General features: G+C 35.9%; 1 protein-coding gene across 2 annotated transcripts; it reads left to right on the top strand.

The window, feature by feature from the left end:
* Window positions 1-519: 519 nt before the first annotated feature.
* Window positions 520-15,928, top strand: MYNN (myoneurin). 2 transcript variants are annotated; one of them, XM_069472948.1, is made up of 8 exons: window positions 520-1,194; window positions 1,997-2,293; window positions 6,769-7,562; window positions 8,657-8,816; window positions 10,597-10,775; window positions 11,647-11,730; window positions 12,810-12,896; window positions 14,577-15,928. In XM_069472948.1, the coding sequence occupies exons 1-8, from the start codon at window positions 1,070-1,072 to the stop codon at window positions 14,837-14,839; spliced, it is 1,989 nt and encodes a 662-aa protein (XP_069329049.1). In that variant the 5' UTR covers window positions 520-1,069; the 3' UTR covers window positions 14,840-15,928. The 2 variants fall into 2 exon arrangements, with proteins under 2 accessions (XP_069329049.1, XP_069329050.1); XM_069472949.1 differs by lacking the exon at window positions 11,647-11,730.
* Window positions 15,929-20,182: the final 4,254 nt, after the last annotated feature.

Raw genomic sequence — 20,182 nt, 5'->3', positions numbered from 1 at the left:
TGGAATCAGAAATAAAATTATACTCAGAAAGATGAAATCAAGAAAAAAAGCCTCAATATTTCCCTTATAAAGATAGGGCTATTGTTTTATTCAAAAACATTCTTACAGAGAGCAAAGGAAATTATAAAGAGAGCAAGGAGAAAAAAATATTAAGGAGTGAAGAGAGGAATATGTTTAAGCCGACGCTGTCCTTTCAAATAACGTCGCAGGAAGATTCCTTGCAGTCCTCACACATAACTTTTAACAAGAAAAAATGTTGAAGTTCTGGTTTTCTGAGGGTTTATAATGTCCGCGGGTACTACGGAAGAATCCACTGTAACATACCAACAAGACTAATTTTTTCTCATACCTTTATATATTACAAAGATAACTGGTATTTTTTTTCCTTCACTGTTCAAAATCTGAAATCGATGCAAATAATTGTATTAAAATTTTTCTAGTCCAGACGCAGGAAAACCTTTTCCGGTATAAAGCCCACCTTCCTCTAATGTTGCGCATGCCCAGTGTGCTCAACTGCTTTGCTGCGCTTTCGTGCATCTCCGACTTCTATCACCAGGTAAGGGTATCCTGGAAACTGAGCTACAGTTGGCTGGTAAGGACAAGAACCAGAGGGTCCCGAGAGTTTTCGGGTACGTAAACGGGAAAGGGGTGCTCATTGTCAGCTCAAAAATCCAGAATGGCCGAGAGCGCGGGTACACAACGCAGCAGTTCCCACCGGTGGGGCCCTAAGGATGGGGAGGATGATGGGATAAGACGAGCAACTACAAGCCCCAGCATGCAGTGCGCAGCTGGCCCCAGGAGACAGGATCGCTGTGCGGCGCTGCCCGGCCTCGGTCTAGAATCCGGGCTGAGCGCGAAAACGATGACTGTCGGCCCACCGGAATGCTTAGAATGAGTAAGGCAGGCCAAGCGCTGTGAGCGAGTCCTTAGATCTCGTTCCCATGACGCTTGCTGTCCCGGGGTGGGGGGACCCTGGCATGAAGGGAAGTGCGGTCTCCGTGGGCCAGCCAGTCCCAGCCTGGCCAGCGTCGGACCTCCACGGCCCCAGAGGCTCGTGCGTTGCTACGGGATGACAGAGCCGGACGTGACGCCGCGGTGGAGGAAGAAGGGAGAGGCGGAGCGGAGCGCGGTGACGTCCTCCCAAGATGGCGGACAGAGAGTGAAGAAACTGTGTTCCCCCTTGGGTTGCTATCGGTGAGTTCCGACTTTACCCCCAGCCCGCCATCTCCGCTCTCTGTCCAGGCCCTGGGCCATCGGAGGACAGCCTCCTTGGAGTTCGAGCACGGGTCACAGCGAAGGTGGAAAGCTTGGGCGAGGCAGCCCGGGTGGTGGCCTTGGTCACAACCTCTGCTGTGGGAATTCGCGGGAGTGGGAGCTGGGTGGAGAGCTGGGTAACAGAAGCCGAGGATGGACTGGCTTTGGTTGTCACCCTCCGACGCCGCCTTGTGTGGAGAGAGGGAAGGGGGAAAGTGTGGCGAGTAATAGAACCTTTGACAGTCCTTGGCCTGGGGCATTCCCCGCCCCCTGGGCACGCGCCTTGCGTTTTAGTGAAACTGCACTGGGGAAACTAACAGGTTTTGGTGATGTGAGAGCAATTTTAAACAACTTTTACCGTGTCTCGCCCTGTCTGTCCCAAGTGATCATTTCTTACTGGCTTTTAATTTTTTTTCTTGACATGCATACGTCTACTGAGCTTGAAAGTCTGAGGGCTCAACTGATGTAAAAGCGTGAAATTTTGCGGTGTCTTTTTCATCTCATGGAAGTGTTTTCGTTCATCGTTATTTATTGAGGTGTCCAAAAGATTGTGTTAGTTGGTCAAGATAAAACAGAAAGTCACATATCCCTTCAGCATTTTTAACCATCTATGCTTGATGATGATAAAATGAGAGCTAACTTCAGGTTATGTCCTCTGTCCCTTCTCCCCCCATCAATTGTTTGAGTGAACGTTTGATAAAAATGTACGGCTACTGATTTACTATTTCTTTTTGTTTTTTAGATCACGGGTAAAAGTCCATTCTGATATCAAAATGCAGTATTCACACCACTGTGAACACCTTTTAGAGAGACTGAACAAACAACGGGAAGCAGGTTTTCTTTGTGACTGCACCATAGTGATTGGGGAATTCCAGTTTAAAGCTCACAGGAATGTGCTCGCCTCGTTTAGTGAGTATTTTGGTGCGATCTACAGAAGCACATCAGAGAACAATGTCTTTCTTGATCAGAGTCAGGTGAAGGCTGATGGATTTCAGAAATTGTTGGAGTTTATATACACAGGAACTTTAAATCTTGACAGGTAAAGTACACATTTTATTTTCAGTTATAAAAGCTAGTCAGTAGTCTTTAGATAAAGCTAAAGTAGATTTATATTTTTAACATTCATTCTCTGAACTCAGTCTTCAAATATTTATGCACACAATGTTTTAATAAAGAAGTCAGTATTACTGATTTGGGATGAGCAGACATTTCATAAGCACAAAAAGCACAGATGTTAATATAATTTCTGACACATTTATCTACTGAAACAAAGGCTGTGATTTTAGTTACGTAAACTCTAAGATCAAACACAGCAAATTCTAAGTGAATTCCAGTTTCACATTGCTTTCTGGTCTTAGTATTTCTTTGTTTCTCTCCCTCACTCTATCCCTTATCTCTTGAGGTGTTTGGAGTGGAGAGTAGATGGGGAAAGAAGGAAGAACCTTTGTGTTCATATAATAGTGCTCCCACTGCCAACAAAAACAGCAGCGTGTGGGACCTCTTCTTGATCTTGATTCTGGAAAATAACTTCGTTGGAGCATAACATGGCAGTGGTTCCTTCTCTTATCTCTGTTAACTGACCAGTATTAATGCTTAAGTCGGGTCGGAGATGCTAGAATGCTTCTCTAAGATGCTTATTGCTGTCACCGCACTAACAAGAAGTAGGTTCTAATGAATCTGATAATGAATGCAGGCACTGTGTGTCTCACCACTTAATGAATTAATAGCATTACATTTACTGATTGTGGAGGGAATGTGGAGGAGATAAAAGCAAAGAGAAACTGGTCAGATTACCCCTGTCTTCTTAATTCCATCTCTTATGAAAGTATGAATACAAGTAGACTGTTCATAATCTTCTGACATAGATTATAGGCTTTGGAATTAGATCTTGCCTGTTAGTCACTATGTCTCCTTGAGCAAGATGCAACCTCTCTGGGCTTCAGCTTCCCCATCTAAAAATGAGATGGTAATAACTACCTTGGTGTTAACTATGAAGATTAAATATGGATTTACTTGAAGAACCAACTCCCAGTGAACATTAATTTCCCTCCTTTGTTTTCTCTTCTCTACCCTCCCCTCTCTTCCCCCTTTAATTGCACTTTTCTTGGAGAAAAATTAGAAAAAAAAAATGAGAACACTTGAAATTCTGCCACCCACTGATAACCGCTATTAACATTTTTATATATTTTCATTCATTGTTTTCCAGATGATCTCTATGGAGATAGGCACGTACACATTAAGCAAAATCCTTCCCTCCTTTTTATATTGTAGCTTATCATGGAAATAAACTTGTTTAAAAAACTAGAATCAGGGTGCTACTTAATCCTTTTGAAAAGGAAACATTCATGCTGTTCTGGAATTATTTTTAAGTTAGTATAATGAAATCTTCAAGTGAGTCACTTCTGTATAAGTTGATTAAAGGAATAATGTCACAGATTAATCTCACATAATAAATTATTTAAATTTGCTAAATAGTTGACTATGCAGACATCTCTGATCTTAAAATTTAGACTATTTAATAAAAAATAACAAGACTAGTGAATTTTGGCTGACCTTCAATTTAATGGTTTTCTTTTCTCAATTAACTATACCAGAGAAAAATCTTAAATTGATTTGAACCCAGAACAGAGCACCTTTCTTTGAGCCTTCATGCGAAGAACCAGTGTAAAGAAGAGCCAGATATTTTGTTCAATCTTTTCTGGTACATATCTTTCCTGAGGAGCTGGGGAGCTAATTCTTTGAGCCCAGCCAGAAATGTAAGAGAGGACTTATACTAAAATAGAAAGGCTTACAACTTAGTGATTAAGAAAACAGGCAGAATAATAGAATTAAGTAGGCTCTGGTGCCAGACTACCTTGGTTCTAATGCTCTGTGATCTTGGACAAGTTACTTAATTTCTTTGGATCTCTGATTTTTCATTTGAATGTAAAATGAGGATTATAATAGGTTTCGTAGGCATGTCCTGATGATTAAATGAACTAATCTTGTAAACCATTTAGCTATATACCTGTCAATATGTAATTAAATGACCTGTGGCTGTTCAAAAGATGAAAGCAAGTTCGGAAACACTGCGACTTAATACTTACAAACAAAAGCAGATCAATTACTGACGTAAACAAATGCTGATTGGTTCTCTTAACTGACTGAGATTATAGACTATGAAATACATAGTTTGTATGAATTACTATTTTAATATTGTACAATTAGTGTATCACTTAATGCTAGTTTATATTGGTCCCAAAGGCTACCTGACCTTATTATCTGTTTGGTGGTTCATTTTCTGGAGCATTAAGCACAATTATAATTTGAGACCAAAAGATCTTTTTTAGTTACACATAGTGGTAGAATAAATTCGATTTTCATTCTAGTATCACTCATTTATTATACTTTTTAATAAATTATGTGACAAAATCAATAAAAATGCCTAAGAAGAAATGATGATGCTGTATATATGTATAAAACATTTTGTATAAAAGGAGGATAAGATTGTTTTTATATTTGGGGAATTTGTGCTGTTTCTTTGCAAATAGAGAATTAACTTGATCACAAAAATCATTCATTGTATATTTTAAAAATTACAGCCAAGAGCTGTAAGAAAAGAATGTCTCTTTTTTTTTTTTTTTTTTTTGAGACAGAGTCTCACTCTGTTGCCTAGGCTAGAGTGCCGTGGTGTCACCTAGCTCACAGCAACCTCAAACTCCTGGGCTCAAGTGATCCTTCTATCTCAGCCTCCTAAGTAGCTGGGACTACAGGCATGCACCACCATGCCTGGCTAATTTTTCTATATATATTTTTAGCTGTCCATATAATTTCTTTCTATTTTTAGTAGAGACAGGGTCTCCCTCTTGCTCAGGCTGGTCTCGAACTCCTGAGGTCAAACAATCCACCTGCCTCGGCCTCCCAGAGTGCTAGGATTACAGGCGTGAGCCACCGCGCAGGGCCAAAAAGAATGTCTTAGGTAGCTTTTCTCATCTAGGGGAAAGACTGAAACAGATTATATACTAAAAGTTTATTTGTAATATATTTAGGAATTTGGGATGGATTTTCCCAGAGAATGAAATATTCTCCAAGTAGGTGGTCAGGGTTTTTATATAAATCTATAATGAGTTGAAAAATAATTAAGTTTATAATAAAAGACAATTTTTGAAAATCCATTGTAATGCTAAATTGAATAAGAGAAAACATAGAGGTGGCACTTGAGTCAAAGCAGGTTTAATTAGAAGATGATGAGAACATGGCTACTTTTAGAGATCTTAGAGATTCTTGACACTAGTTTTTAATTTCACTTCAAATTTTAGTCCTTTTTTAAAAACAGTATTACCAGTACTATATAAACATGTTTCTGGCTTACAATAAAGAGGGAAAAGATACCATCTTCCTAGAGAACTAAACAATATTTGAAAATGGCAAATAGGAACATTACTGGAAGGGTGGGTGTGTGTGTGTGTGTGTGTGTGTGTGTGTGTGTGTATTTCCATCCTCACATAATTAAAAGGGTCATATTTTTAGTATGAATACCAACCAAACTCTCTAATTATACAGCCAAGAACATTGAAGCCCCTAAAGATGCAGACTTATCCCAATTAATTCAGCTAGTAATGCCAGAGCCACTGCTGGATTAAAACAAACCTTTCACCACATTGTAAACTTCTGAAGGGCAGTGATTATTTGTTGTTTCTTTTTTTTTATTTTTTATTTTATTTTTCATTTTGTTATTTTGTAATGTCTCTTTAATACTACCCATGGTAGATGCTCAGTAAACCTTGACTAGAATGTTGAACATGGTGGCTTAAATCTTTTCTATATAAATCTAATGACAAACTCTCCAGCTTACTTGGGTTGAGTGTCACTAAAAAAGGTGGCAGGGTTGCTAGAAAGAGCTTAACACATTCTAAAACCTTGTTCCTCCAAGTGACCCGAACCCTAACACTAACCCTAACCCTAACCCAGCAGCATTGGCATCACCAGGGAGTGTACTAGAAATGCAGAATCTGAGGTCCCATCACAGACTTCCTGAATCTGGGTCTACATTTAACAAGCTCCCTGTATGATTCACATGCACAGTAAAGTTTGAGAAACTTAAAGTCCCTCACAAGGGAGCAGGGGAAGATAGTAGGAAACAAGTTTTATTACTCTTCCTGTTGCCAATCCAGGAAAGTTGGCTGCTATCTGAAGAGGCCCCACGGTGAACAGGAGGAGGCAGTGAGTTGCCAGCAGCTATTTTTGTGTTCTAAGGTTTTCTTTAAAACAGCCAGAAAATTTAACATTTGATTTTTCTGTACTGGTCCATTGACAGCTGTGAATAGCTATTTTTCATCTTTTCAAGTTCTGTAAAATTGGAGATTTTTATCTGAACATTATTCTGAATGAATTAATTATACAAATGTTTTTCTCTTACACCTTTTTCAGCATTCTGCTTCATTAGGTCTTTAAAAGACACTGAAGTATATTGCAGCTGTGTTTCAAAAATTTTCTTTGATCAGAATATTGTCATTTAGCCTTGTTTCCTTACAGTTGGAATGTTAAAGAAATTCATCAGGCTGCTGACTATCTCAAAGTGGAAGAGGTGGTCACTAAATGTAAAATAAAGATGGAAGATTTTGCTTTTATTGCTAATCCCTCTTCTACAGAGTTATCTAGTATTACTGGAAACATTGAATTGAATCAACAGACTTGTCTTCTTACTCTACGAGATTACAACAATCGGGAGAAATCAGAAGTATCTACAGATTTAGTTCAGGCAAATCCTAAACAAGGAGCTTTAGCAAAGAAGTCGTCTCAAAGTAAAAAGAAAAAGAAGTCTTTCAACTCCCAAAAAACAGGGCAGAATAAAACAGTACAATATCCCAGTGACATTTTAGAGAATGCATCTGTTGAATTATTCTTAGATACAAATAAATTGTCCACACCCTTAGTAGAACAAGTTACACAAAGAAATGATAATTCAGAACTCGAGTTGACATCAGTTATGGAAAATACTTTTCCAGCACAAGATATTGTGCAAACTGTTACAGTGAAACGGAAACGAGGAAAATCACAGCCAAACTGTGCTCTGAAAGAACACTCTATGTCTAATATAGCCAGTGTCAAGAGTCCTTATGAGTTGGAGAACTCTGGGGAAGAGCTGGATCAGAGGTATTCCAAGGCCAAGCCAATGTGTAACACGTGTGGGAAAGTGTTTTCAGAAGCCAGCAGCTTGAGAAGGCACATGAGAATACATAAAGGAGTCAAACCTTATGTCTGCCACTTGTGTGGAAAGGCATTTACCCAGTGTAACCAGCTGAAAACGCATGTAAGAACTCATACAGGTAAGACTGGTTTGTGAGGCAATATAATTATTTTTATACTGTGTCTAAATTTTTTTATATAGAATATATTATCACATACTACTTGTCACCAAAATTTTGTATATTAGTCTATTCATAAAAGTATTTAGCAGTGTTAGACTGTTCAATTTTTTTTTTTTTTTTTTTAGAGACAGGGTCTTACTGTGTTGCCCAGGCTGGACTGGAGTGCAGTGGTATAATCATAGCTCAGTGTAACCTCGAACTCCTGGGCTCAAGCGATCCTCCCACCTCAGCCAGCTGAGTAGCTGGGATTACAGGCATGCGTCACCATGCTGGCCTTTTTAAAAAAATTTCTTTGTAGAGATGGGGGCCTTGCTGTGTTGCCCAGGCCTGGTCTCAAGTGATCCTCCCACTTTGTCCTCCCCCAAAGTGCTGCCATTACAGGTGTGAGCTACCATGCCTGGACAGACTATTGAAAATTTACTTTTAATTGCAACCAACTACTTAATGGCCATTTGTTTTATTATAACTGATATTTTAAGTCCTAATTCATCAGCTCCTTATACCATTTTCCCTCAAAATAAACATAAATTTGGTTCTAGCTTCCCAAATACTTAACAGAGACAAAGATATTAAAACTGATAAAGTAATTACAACTCAGGCCAGTTTTCAGATATTGCCAACATTTCTCATTATATACCTTGTAGACTTTGTTGACTTATGAATATGTTTATTAGAATTACACATAAACATTGTCTCAGCTTCAACATTTACCCTTATTTTGCATGTCCTTTCTGGTGGTAAAGTATTAGCACCCATTGGTACACTTAGATTTGTACTTTTTAAGATGCAGTATGTGTGTATCTCATTGATCATCTTTCACTATTATGAATTAACAAACACTAATTTCTTTTAATTCTACTGGTGTTTTCAGTAGTCTGGAAAGAAATCCTATTTGCTTTTACTTCAGCAGTTAACATTTTTTTTTTTTTTAACATTTTCTGAATACCAAAACTAGTACTGTTGATGAACTCTTTTGAATGCTGATAATTACTTAAGCAACTAAAACAGAATATTTTCTTCTAAATATAAATTTTATTTACTTGTTCCTTTAGGTGAGAAGCCATACAAATGTGAATTGTGTGATAAAGGATTTGCTCAGAAATGCCAGCTAGTCTTCCATAGTCGCATGCATCATGGTGAGGAAAAACCCTATAAATGTGATGTATGCAATTTACAATTTGCAACTTCTAGCAATCTCAAGATTCATGCAAGGTAAAAAAACAAAAACAGGAGTTGTTTGATCTTTTATTCTGTTAATAACCATAGTCTTATGAATAGACTACTCTGTATTAGAATTCAGGACAGCAGAGTTCTAATTGTAGTTGCTCCAAACAGTATTCTTAGCACATTCAAGGAACCACGAGGAAACCATGATGGTTGGAGGGGAATAAGCAAGTAGGGAAAACTGCTAGAAAACAACATCAGACTGCTCCAGAAATAAGATCAGAATGGTCCAAAATGTATTTTAAGAGGATCACTCTGGCTGCTATAATAGGAAAAGACTTTAGGGTTGCAAGAGTGAACAGTTATGAATCTACAGATAAAACCCAAGCAAGAGTGATGATGGCTCAGGCTAGGGTAACAACAGTGAGATTAGTAGTCGGATTCTGGATAGACAATATTTTTAAGGTAAAACTAACAGAATTTGCAGACAGATTGTGAGATCTGAGAAAGAGTCAAAGATGATTGTGAAGTTTTGGGCCTGAGCACCTAAAAGTTGAGTTGCCATTAACTGAACTGGAGAAGTCTTGTGCATAGAGCAATTTAAGTGGTAGTGCAGGAATTTAGGAGTACAGTTCTGTGAACATGTTAAATTTGAGGTGACTGTTATACTTCTGAATAGAGATGTGCAATAGATAATTAGTTAGTCTGGAGTTCTGGGACTGGTTCAAGCTGAAGATATAAATTTGGCAGTCATCAGAATATGGATAGTATTTGAAGCTGTAACACTGAATGAGGTCACCAAGAGAGTGAATGTGGATAGAAAAGAGATCAAAAGACTGAGTCTTGAAGCACTCTAACTTTACAAGTTCTGAGAGATGGGTGAGAACCAGCAAAGATGACTAGAAAGGAGCAGCTGGTATAGGAGGAAAACTTAGAAAGTGGGCTGTCCTGGAATCCAAGTGAAGGAAATTATTCCAGAAGGGAGGGATCAGCTACGTAAAATTCTGTGATAGGGAGATGAAGACTGAGAATTGATTTGAATTTAGCAAAGTGGGAGGTCAGCAGTACTCTTGACAAAAGCGAGTTAGCAGAAGCTAGTAGAGAAGAAATGGGAGAACAGTTAGAGTCTCAAGTTTTTGATAAAGGGAAGCAGAGAAATGGAGGAACAAGTGGGATTGAGGGTCTTTTTTTTATTTTTTAAGATGGAGACATATCAGTATATTTGTATGCTGCTGTGATCCAATAGAGTGAGAAAAATGGATAATGTAGGATGGGGGAAATTGTAGGCATGAAGTCATTGAGTAGGATCTCCAATATTCAAATGGGAGTTGTTGGATTCAGATGAACTGTCACCCTCATGTAATAGTTGACCAGAGGGAAAGCAAATTATATAGGTACAAGTGGCTATAGGTGGAGAGTTGCGATGGTAGAAATTTTCTTCTGATTATTTAAATTTTTCTCAGTGAGATAGGAAGCAGGGATGTGAGCTGAGAGGGTGGGTGAGGAGGTACTGGTGGTTTAAGGAAAGAATTTGGACGAGTGAATAGACTAGTGAAAATAATTGCCTACAGTATTAGGGGCCCACTGACAACCATATAAAGATGATGGCAAAATATTTTGAACTGATCTGAGAACTAACGTTTTGATAATAACTAAAAAATTTATTTTGACAGTGTTTACACTGAAAGAACTATTGATTTTAAATATATAATCTTAGCCTGTTAAGATGAAATAAAGTAAAATGCTGTATGAAAAATGATATGAAAAATGATAGCTGTATAGATTGACCTACAAATTGTTTTACTTACTTAACTTCATTTACTAACAGGAAGCATAGTGGAGAGAAGCCATATGTCTGTGATAGGTGTGGACAGAGATTTGCCCAAGCCAGCACCCTGACCTATCACGTCCGTAGGCATACTGGAGAAAAACCTTATGTGTGTGATACCTGTGGGAAGGCATTTGCTGTCTCTAGTTCTCTTATCACTCATTCTCGAAAACATACAGGTAAGATTTTGATAGGGAGAGACTGCTTAAAATAAGGAACGGTATAAATAAAAGAAAAAGGGAATTAGGGTTTTATAGAGAGTATATTATAGACTTTGTAGTTAGATATTTGTACTTGAAGCTTTATGATTTTCACATACATATTAGATATAAAAGCTTATCTTCTAGAATAATACAAGGTGGGTGAAATTTTTTTATCATGTAAGTTACACATTAAAATCAGTGAGATAATTTTAAGAATATATAAACTTGAGACATGTTTTATGACTTTAGAAAACTTTTTTAGCCTCTTGAAGGTTTAAGTCTTTTGGATAAATAAAATTGTGGAGTGAAGTTAAGGGATAGAGGTTGGGTTTGGGTAGAACAGTGATTTTATAACTTCTTAGGACCTTTCCTACACAAACATTCTGAGATTTACAAATCAAACATAATTCAAATGCAAAATACCAGTTTTGAAGCAACCTGTATTGGTCAAAGATTCTCATTTTTTTTTAGGGTACATTGTTTAAAAGAATCTTCCCTAAATGCTCTTATTCTCCTTTAATAATATAGATAGCAAGAATAGAAATATGGATTGATGAATTTACATGTTCTTAATCATATAAAAATTGACTCCTTACCCAGCTCATCTCCACTAGAAGAGACATTTGCAGGAATGAAGTTTTAATATATGAAGAGTATCAGGTTACGTGAACAGTATGAAATAATTACTCATATTCATTTAAGTTGGATCACTGAAAATACCTCTAAAATACAACATAGAGAGGTTTTAATTTAAATATTTTAGAATAGATTACTTTAGATTATTTGTAACTGATAAATATTATATTGGTATAGTATACCACTTCGCTATCTTTTATTTTCCATCTAGGTGAAAAACCATACATATGTGGTATTTGTGGGAAAAGTTTTATTTCCTCAGGAGAGCTCAACAAACACTTTCGATCCCATACAGGTCTGTGTTTAGGGAGAACGTATTATTTTTTGTTCTCTCTTAATTTCTCTTTATGTAAACCTTGACTTTTAAACCATTGTGGACTATATGGTATCTAATCATACTCTACCTATAGCAATATTTTAGTATATAAATACCAACTTCTTACTTGCTTATTTTTTAATAATTTGGAGTGTGAATTAAATTTAGTAAAGAATTGTATAGGTTTTCCAAGAAATATGCCAGATAATCAGTAGTTTTTAGATGATTCGGATTAAATTGCACAGATTTACCAAGAAATGAAAAGGAGTAGGTAATACCAAAATAACATGAGATTTTCTTATTAAACAATGTTTAGTATGCAAGTTTTAAGAGTAAATTTTAATACTGACATGTTTATTGTAAAAAGTAGTGTATAAATATGAAGAAAATAATGAATGTAAAAAATGTTAAAAACAAAGGAAAATGCCAGTTTGAAAGTGTACTCTTCTGACTTTTTCTTTTTAAAAGTTCCTCCTCATAATTCCTACCTGGAATAGTATGAGTACTTAGTAAAGGTTTATTTATTTATTTTTCTTAATAGAGATTTAATAAATTTACTGGTAATGTCTATATTCTCATGCTCCTTAGTTTACAGTATAAAGCACTGAATAGTTCTTACTTTGAAAGAATTATAATATTGTAACATGCTGTCAATTATTTTTAAGGATTTTCTAATTTGTAAAGTACCTGAGAGCAAAAGCCATAGTTATCCTTATTTTCCCCCTAGCTCTTAGCAGGGACTGGCATATAATTGACACTCACTCTATGTCTGATAGAAATAAAAGAGTAAGTTATTTTTTTAGTTTGCAAACAAATTTCTGTTAATGAAAATGCTCAGTTTTCCCTGAAATAGGGATGCTTTGTACACAGTAAAGGAGTGCCTATGTGTGTAGAATTTTTCATGTCACTATATTATAACAAAGTTATTAAAGTGGTAATTTGAAACCAAATTTAAATAATATAATAATATTTGCCTTGTGTTCATAAACACTGATATTTGTGTCTTAGCTAACAGGTTTTAAATATTGAAGTTTTAAACTTTTAAAATTGTTTTTCAGGAGAAAGACCATTTATCTGCGAATTATGTGGAAATTCTTATACAGATATTAAAAATTTAAAGAAGCACAAAACAAAAGTCCATTCTGGTAAATGCTTTTTTTTTTTTTTTTTTTTAATTCGGTGCTCTCATATTGGTGCTGTTCCTTAAAATATTAAGATGTGTATTTAAACAGTTTAAGTTAAATGTCTGTTTAAAAACTAGATATATAAATATGAGGAAAGTGGCTTTAGAATTTGCAGAAAAGTTCACTCGGGATTTCTTTTCATATTGAGCTTCTCATAAAAAATCCTTGAAATGTTTTTCTTTAAAAACCTGACTCATGAACAATTTCAAGAATGAAGGAATATAGAAGCAAGCTATGTAGCACTGTCCCCCATACCAGAGTATGGGTAACCCAGGGTTTACTGTAGTTATCATGGAGAAAAGGGTTATCATGAACACTAGTCAGAAGTGCATAAGAGGAAATAGGGAAATGGGTAGCCCCACATTGTTATATAAAAATGGAAAGCCAGACGTCCATTGCTTAAAAGAAATCCTTGAAAAAATTTTACTGTGCTTACCATTTTATTGTGTCATGATTAGAAACGACACTAGGCTTCTTTGGTGTATAAAGATAATAGTAAGTTTCTTATAATAAACAAACATCGTAGAGATTAAGTTAGAAACTCAAAACTGCAGTGAGTCATTAATTCAGCAACTATTTATTAAGTTCTTATAAAGTACATATAACTATGGGGAATATGAAGTTGAACAGGGCATAGTCTTGGTCCTCAAAGAGCTTACAACCTCCTGTGGGAGACCAGAAATCTAAATAAATAAGGGAAAATGTAGGACATAATAAATGCAAAAGTGCCAAAAAGAAGATACTAAATATTTCTGAGGTGAGTATTACAAAAGGCTTACTTTTAGGGCACTTGAAGGGTAGAGAAGAGTTCAAAGTATGGAGATGGGGAATGGAATGGACATTCCAGGCAGAGAACATTGTGAAGAGTCATTGGGACAAGAAAGCACAGGCTGTATTTTCTTGGCTCGTTGAACTGAAGAGTAGTCTGGGAAGAATACAGAAAATTATAATTTTATGAAAGCAAATATACAGTTTTGTCTGTATTTAACGAAGATGGTGAAACTGAAATGTTTGGACTAACACTTTGGACTAACAGGCATGTTAAAGCTAGTGGAAAATTTGAAGGCAAAAGTATATCTTTAATCGGTATGATAATGCTTCCTTGAGTAGAGCAGAATTTTTACCTCTAAAAATATGTGAAAGTGCCATACTTCTGAAATTGAACTCACAGAATAGTATGAACCACTCATTGAAACACTGAAAGAACATTAAACATTCAATGAATAACTTGAGTATTTCTTAAGTTATATCACTGTTCAGTATTTTGAAGGAATTAGAGAAGTATAACTTGACGTTTACTGTCAAGGAATTTACAGTCTAGTTGAAGATTCAAGGCATACCTGAGTAGAATGTTAAATAGCAAGAAGAGGGATGAAAATTGGCAAATGTGTAATAAAGTACATAAGAAACAGCTCACCCTGTTTCATTCTTAGAATGATTAAGTCCATTTTTATAACAGTTAATACTTGAATCTAGCCTTGAGGCCCAGATTGAATTTGTATAGATAATGAAGAGGGCATATCAGCAAATAGAAACAGGTTTAGTAAAGGTGTGGAGGTTGGAGTACAGTTCTGGGAATCTACCTCATGGATTTTGTTTTGTTTTTAAGAGATAATATAAATTTTTCCCCTTCCATTTTAGGTGCAGATAAAACTCTAGATTCCAGTGTAGAGGATCATACCGTGAGTGAACAAGATTCCATACAAAAAAGTCCTTTATCAGAAACTATGGATGTGAAGCCTTCTGATGTGACTTTACCACTAGCTCTTCCACTTGGGACTGAGGACCACCACATGCTTCTGCCTGTCACAGATAATCAATCTCCTATATCAGATACGTTGTTGAGGTCAACTGTGAATGGGTATTCAGAACCACAGTTGATTTTTTTACAACAATTATACTGACTTTGTGAGGAATATGGAATTGCTAAGACATCCCTGGTAATACACATAAACATCTCTGGTGAGGTGCATATATTCACATTAAATTCCCATTCATTTGAGTTGTGACCATTTTTCATTCACTGAAGTAAAAGCACCTGATGCAGCATCATAACTGCAATACTTGGTTTGATTTTTGGCTTTTATATCTAGACCTAGACTTACACACAACTTCTTAAGGAATGAATTATACTACAGTAGCACTATTTTGGGTAGATAAGTTTTATTTTCTTTTAAAGCTGCCTTAATTCACTTTTATTTTGCATTTTTTTAAAGGAGGTCTTGTTTTGTTGCCCAGGCTGGGGTGTAGTGGTGCAATCATAGCTCACTGCAGCCTTGAAATCTTGGGCTCAATTGATCTTTCCACCTCAGCCTCCTGAATAGCTGGGACTATAGGCATGTGCCACCACACCCAGCTAATTTTTTATTTTTTGTAGAGATGGGGTCTCTCCCAGGCTGGTCCTAAACTCCTGGCCTCAAGTGATCCTCCTGCCTAGGCCTCCCAAAGTGCTGAGATTATAGGTGTGAGCCACTGCACCTGTCCTATTTTGCATTTTAGAATTGCTCTTCATTTACTGAAGTAGAATCAGTCAGTTTATGTGATTCAGTTTTGACCTGTGGGATTTTTTTATTTTCCTCCCCTCAAAATTTAAGCAAAATCTATGATAGTATTAGCCCAAGGGTGTTGCTATTTGTAAGCACCATAGACCAATACATAAAACTGTGGGGAAAAAATAAAATTTCCTGTTTCTGCCTGTGAAAATTTAGGGACTGAATAAGAATTGTGCTATTTCTCTATTACTGTATTCATTAGAGGCAACTTTTGTAATGAAAAAGAAATGTTTCTCTTAAAAGCTAGAAAACTGCATGTAAATTTTTATTCATTTAGAACTCAGTATTCTGGAGGACACCAATGGTCATTACTTTTGGTTTGAGTTATTTGAGACTATATTTTCAAAATGAATTTTAGATACATACTTGGTGTTTTTACCTTGTCAGAGATAGTTTCAAAATTGATTCAATTTATGTTTTATTAGGTTTCTAGATTACTGGAGATGAGAAAAATATACTGAGTTTTGAAAAATTTTGATAAGCCTCTCATACCTGTTATGTACTTTTCAAAATAAAAAATTCTAAAAAGATTTTTCTAGGTATAAACATAATGCATACTAGAAATTACTTGACTTCTAAATTTGATATATTGCATAGAAAGTTAAGAAATTAACTCCAATTACAAGTAAACATTTTGGGTTAGCAGAAAGCCAGTTTATTAAATATTTTGTATTTGAGTTTTCTATAAACTGGGTTTTTTTTACATTTTATAAATTAAACCACAACTTTCAGTTGTCATTGTAATTTGACAATGGTCCTTTTCCTTCCAAATGAATGTAGAAAATTCAGTATTACCCTGACATTTGCTACCACTCTCCCCCATCTCACTTTTCTCACATATTAATTTATTTCACTGCTTGACCTTTGGACATGAAATTATTTATCATTTCCACAAAGTTAGTGCCTATAGTGCTGATCGAACACCATGGTGATGTCATTTCTTATTTTTGCCATGCATTAGTCACAGCTTATTTATTTTCTGGTTTTAAACTACAGCTGTAATAAAGTTAATGTGTTTTTTATTAGTATTGATTTAATTGTGGTTTTTCTCTATTTGAGGTCCAAGTCATAGGAAGCAATTAGAGAACATAGTACATACACTTAATTCTTATAGACTGTAGAAATCTTCACCATTTCATAGCATGCACAGTATATTCATAATAAACTGCCACCGGTGGGACTGACTTTAATATGGTAAAATCAAGCTTAAAGTACCATGTTTGTATAATACAAACTTAATATTTGATTATTTAAGAAATCTAATTATGCATGTGTATTAAGTTAATATACTGAGTTTAAATAAGATTTATAAAGTTATAGAATGTTCAGTCAATCTATTCTGGCTTGGATTTGATAGGAGTTTATTGGAATGTGAAGAAATTAAAGAAAATTAAAAGACTCAGCCTCTTTAAGAGTCTGCTGAAATGGAGAGGTTATGTTTAAGTTTTTTTCTTTTCTTTCTTTCTTTTTTTTTTTTTTGAGAGTCTCTCTCTGTTGCCCAGGCCAGAGTGCAGTGGCATCATCATAGCTCACTGCAACCTCAAATTCCTAGGCTCAAGCCATTCTCCTGCCTCAGCCTCCTGAGTAGCTAGCTGGGACTATAGGCACTTGCCACTACACCCAGCTGATTTTTCTGTTTTTTTGTGGAGAGGGAGGTCTTGCTCTTGCTCAGGCTGGTCTCGAACTCCTAACTTTAAGCAATCCTGCCTAGGCCTCCCAGAGTGCTAGGATTACAGGCATGAGCCACTGTGCCTGGCCTAATTTTCATCTTCATTAATCTAAGCATCTAATGAACAAAACCTCATTTTAAAAGCTGCTACAGTGATGTTATAATTACATGAGGGCAATAGTTGCCAAATTGCCTCTAATATAATTAGCACTTTGCCTTTGTATAGATTAGCCTTCAAATTTATGCTTTGTAGTACTATTTGATAGGATTGGAGTGGCTGAAGTTGACTGATTATGCTTTTCTTCATCACATTATCTGCTTCTCAGCTAAAATAATTTTATTTTAAATTTGACATGGCTTGAACCATCATCTGCTCTTCCAAAATGACATGTACAGAAAGCTTGAAGCCTGAGTTTCCCTTCTTGTCATTCTTCTCATAATGGTGTGCTATTATTTATCATAATATGCATGTTCTATTTAAGTATTAGAAAGTTTTTTTGAAAGTCTTTGGAATGTAGATCTTACTGAGAAACTAATTTTCTAAACAAATTTAATTTTGTATTAGATTATTCCTACTATATTGTTAGATTTTAGACTGTTTTAAAGGAACCATAGATTATGTATAAATGTTTTTCTACTGTTTTGAAATGGTATTTGTCTTATGTTTAATTTCACAGGATTATTTTGATAGACAAACTGTTTTTCAAAGTTAAAAGTTTTGTCAGTTCCATTGCAACAATAGTTTATCATTTCTTTACGTTTCAATCCTACAGAAATTGTGCAAATAAGTAGCTGAAATAGACAATGTACATGTACTTGTTTTTTGAAATATCCTAGACTACTAGTTCTAGCATTTGGTACATACCAGAAACATGTTTAACACATTAACTGCCATGTGAGTTGCATTTAACTCACACTAGTTTTGAGCCTAGGGCCTTGTGAAGCATTTGAATTCACACATCTCTTCACCTTGGGAGCTGCAAGAACTATTTTTCAAGTTGCATATAACTCACACACAGAAAGCAATTTAAAAAAACAAATTTTTCATTAAATTAGAAAGGACTATTTTGTTTTGTTTTCAAATTTTTATTGTTTTCCTAATAAAACACTGTCACTGCAAGGAAAAAAACGGTTTTCTAGTGTGGCAGTCAATGATAACAATATCCAGGCCCACCCCACCTTATACCTACCGAAGCCCCACAGGTGATTTTAATGTATACCAAACATTGAGAACTGTTATCCTTGACATTTCTTGTTCTACCTTTGGGTAAGCAGTTAAAAATGCAGCTCTTGAATATAACTTTCCATCTTTTACCTAGAGATTTTGCATATCTAAAACTTGGTTAGAAATACCAACAAGTAAAAGAAATATTTTAATGTAATCTTAATTTAATTGCATTAGAATACAATTTCTTTAAATTATATATTTTTACTTATTTATGAAAAATATTGAGATATAGTTATTGAAGCATTAATTTCTTGAGACAATAATATAGTCTACTCTTCTGTCATCTGCACCTCCTGCCTCCACTCAAGTTTGATGTACAGAGCTCCTTGACTTAGGATGAAATATTAAATATAAGTACACAGCTGAATATACTGAATGCATATTGCTTTTGTAGCATTGAAAAGTTGAGAAATTGTAAGTCAAACCATCTTAAACATCTTAAGTCAGATCATCTGCATTTGTTTAAGGAATTAGATAATTATCACGTAAACATAGTAACCTTCCAGAAATAGGGTATTTAATTTCAAGAGGAATATACTAAAATAAACATCATGGATGTGAACATCTACATACTTGAATAAAAATATCTGACCAGTATTTCAAATGCTGGAAAAATATTGAAATCAGAATACATAAAGCTACAGAGATAAGTAAGATGAACTCTACCCTTAAGTTTGTAGTCAAATGAGAAAGCCAAGCCTGTATTAACTAGCAATAAAACTAGACTGTTGAGTGTTATAGTGGGGGAAGGGAAGAAAGGAAATGCTGAGCAGTCAACGAAAGTTGAATAGAAAGAGCAAGGACCATTGCTCACCTGGATAGGCAAATGAGGAGAGGGCTGATGGCAGGAATTTACCTGTAGCTGAGTGAGGAGTAAGGTAGGCAGAATGGAGAGAAAGCATTAAGCGGGGAGGAGATAGGAGTCAGATATGTCTAGCACTACACCTATACCATCTTATTTGAAATAGTCTTCTACTCTCTGCTGAAGGTGTGGGATTGATTAGATGGTCAGGTTTATAACCCATGATCACACATGCCAACCACAATTGACTGCTGGGTGACAGGGATTAGACAGCCATATTTGTAACATGTGATTCCATAATTATGACTACAGCTAACTGGACACCTTACTAGGGAAAAAACAATTCATAGGCCAGGCTGAGCTAGTCAAGATTCTTTCTGAAGAATATGAGCTCTGAAATTCAGAGACAATCAGGTAATGATACACCCGTAAATGACAAGATCATTTAGAACTGGCCCAGAAGTCAGCGAAGCAAGCTAAAGTCTAAAGGAAACTATAAAGAAGCAGAGAAAGCTGATCTGTAGAGAAAAGCTAGGGAATGGAGCAGGTTTGCAGAGCCAAGAGACTTGCCCTAGAGAGATTAGAGATTGGTCTTGGTTTCTGGCTTTGCAATCTCACTCTGAGGGGCACAGCTGTGCTTCATTTCCTGCCCCTGGATGCCAATGATTTTGGCTGTCTTATCCTTACATTAAATCCCCTTTTTCTTGACCAGGCTTGAGTCAGTTTCTCTTCCTTGCAATCAGGCAGCCCAGAATTGGACGCCTAAGCTTTGATCATTGGTGATTGAGAAGATAGTGATGCTATTGACTGTAATAGGAAAGACAAGTCAAGGAGCAGTTTTGGATGTACCAAATTTAATTGGTGGTGTGAGATACACATGAAATGTCTAGCAGTTGTTGGAAATGGGGCCTGAAACTCAGGAGAGGCCAAAGCTAGAAATGCTGATCTTGCAACTATTAAATAATGTATATACATAAAAATGATTAAGGCTGCCTT

This window comes from Eulemur rufifrons, chromosome 7 (assembly GCF_041146395.1).
Source record: "Eulemur rufifrons isolate Redbay chromosome 7, OSU_ERuf_1, whole genome shotgun sequence".
Lineage (NCBI taxonomy): Eukaryota > Metazoa > Chordata > Mammalia > Primates > Lemuridae > Eulemur > Eulemur rufifrons.
Note: the sequence above shows the minus strand (reverse complement) of the source record. Positions and strands in the feature narration are given on the sequence as shown.

Excerpts from the sequence above, each read along its gene's own strand:
- MYNN (XM_069472948.1), top strand. The coding sequence starts at position 1,070 with ATGACAGAGCCGGACGTGACGCCGCGGTGGAGGAAGAAGGGAGAGGCG. Across the intron at positions 7,563-8,656 it reads GCATGTAAGAACTCATACAG|GTGAGAAGCCATACAAATGT; the intron begins GTAAGACTGGTT and ends TTGTTCCTTTAG. Across the intron at positions 10,776-11,646 it reads TCATTCTCGAAAACATACAG|GTGAAAAACCATACATATGT; the intron begins GTAAGATTTTGA and ends TTTTCCATCTAG.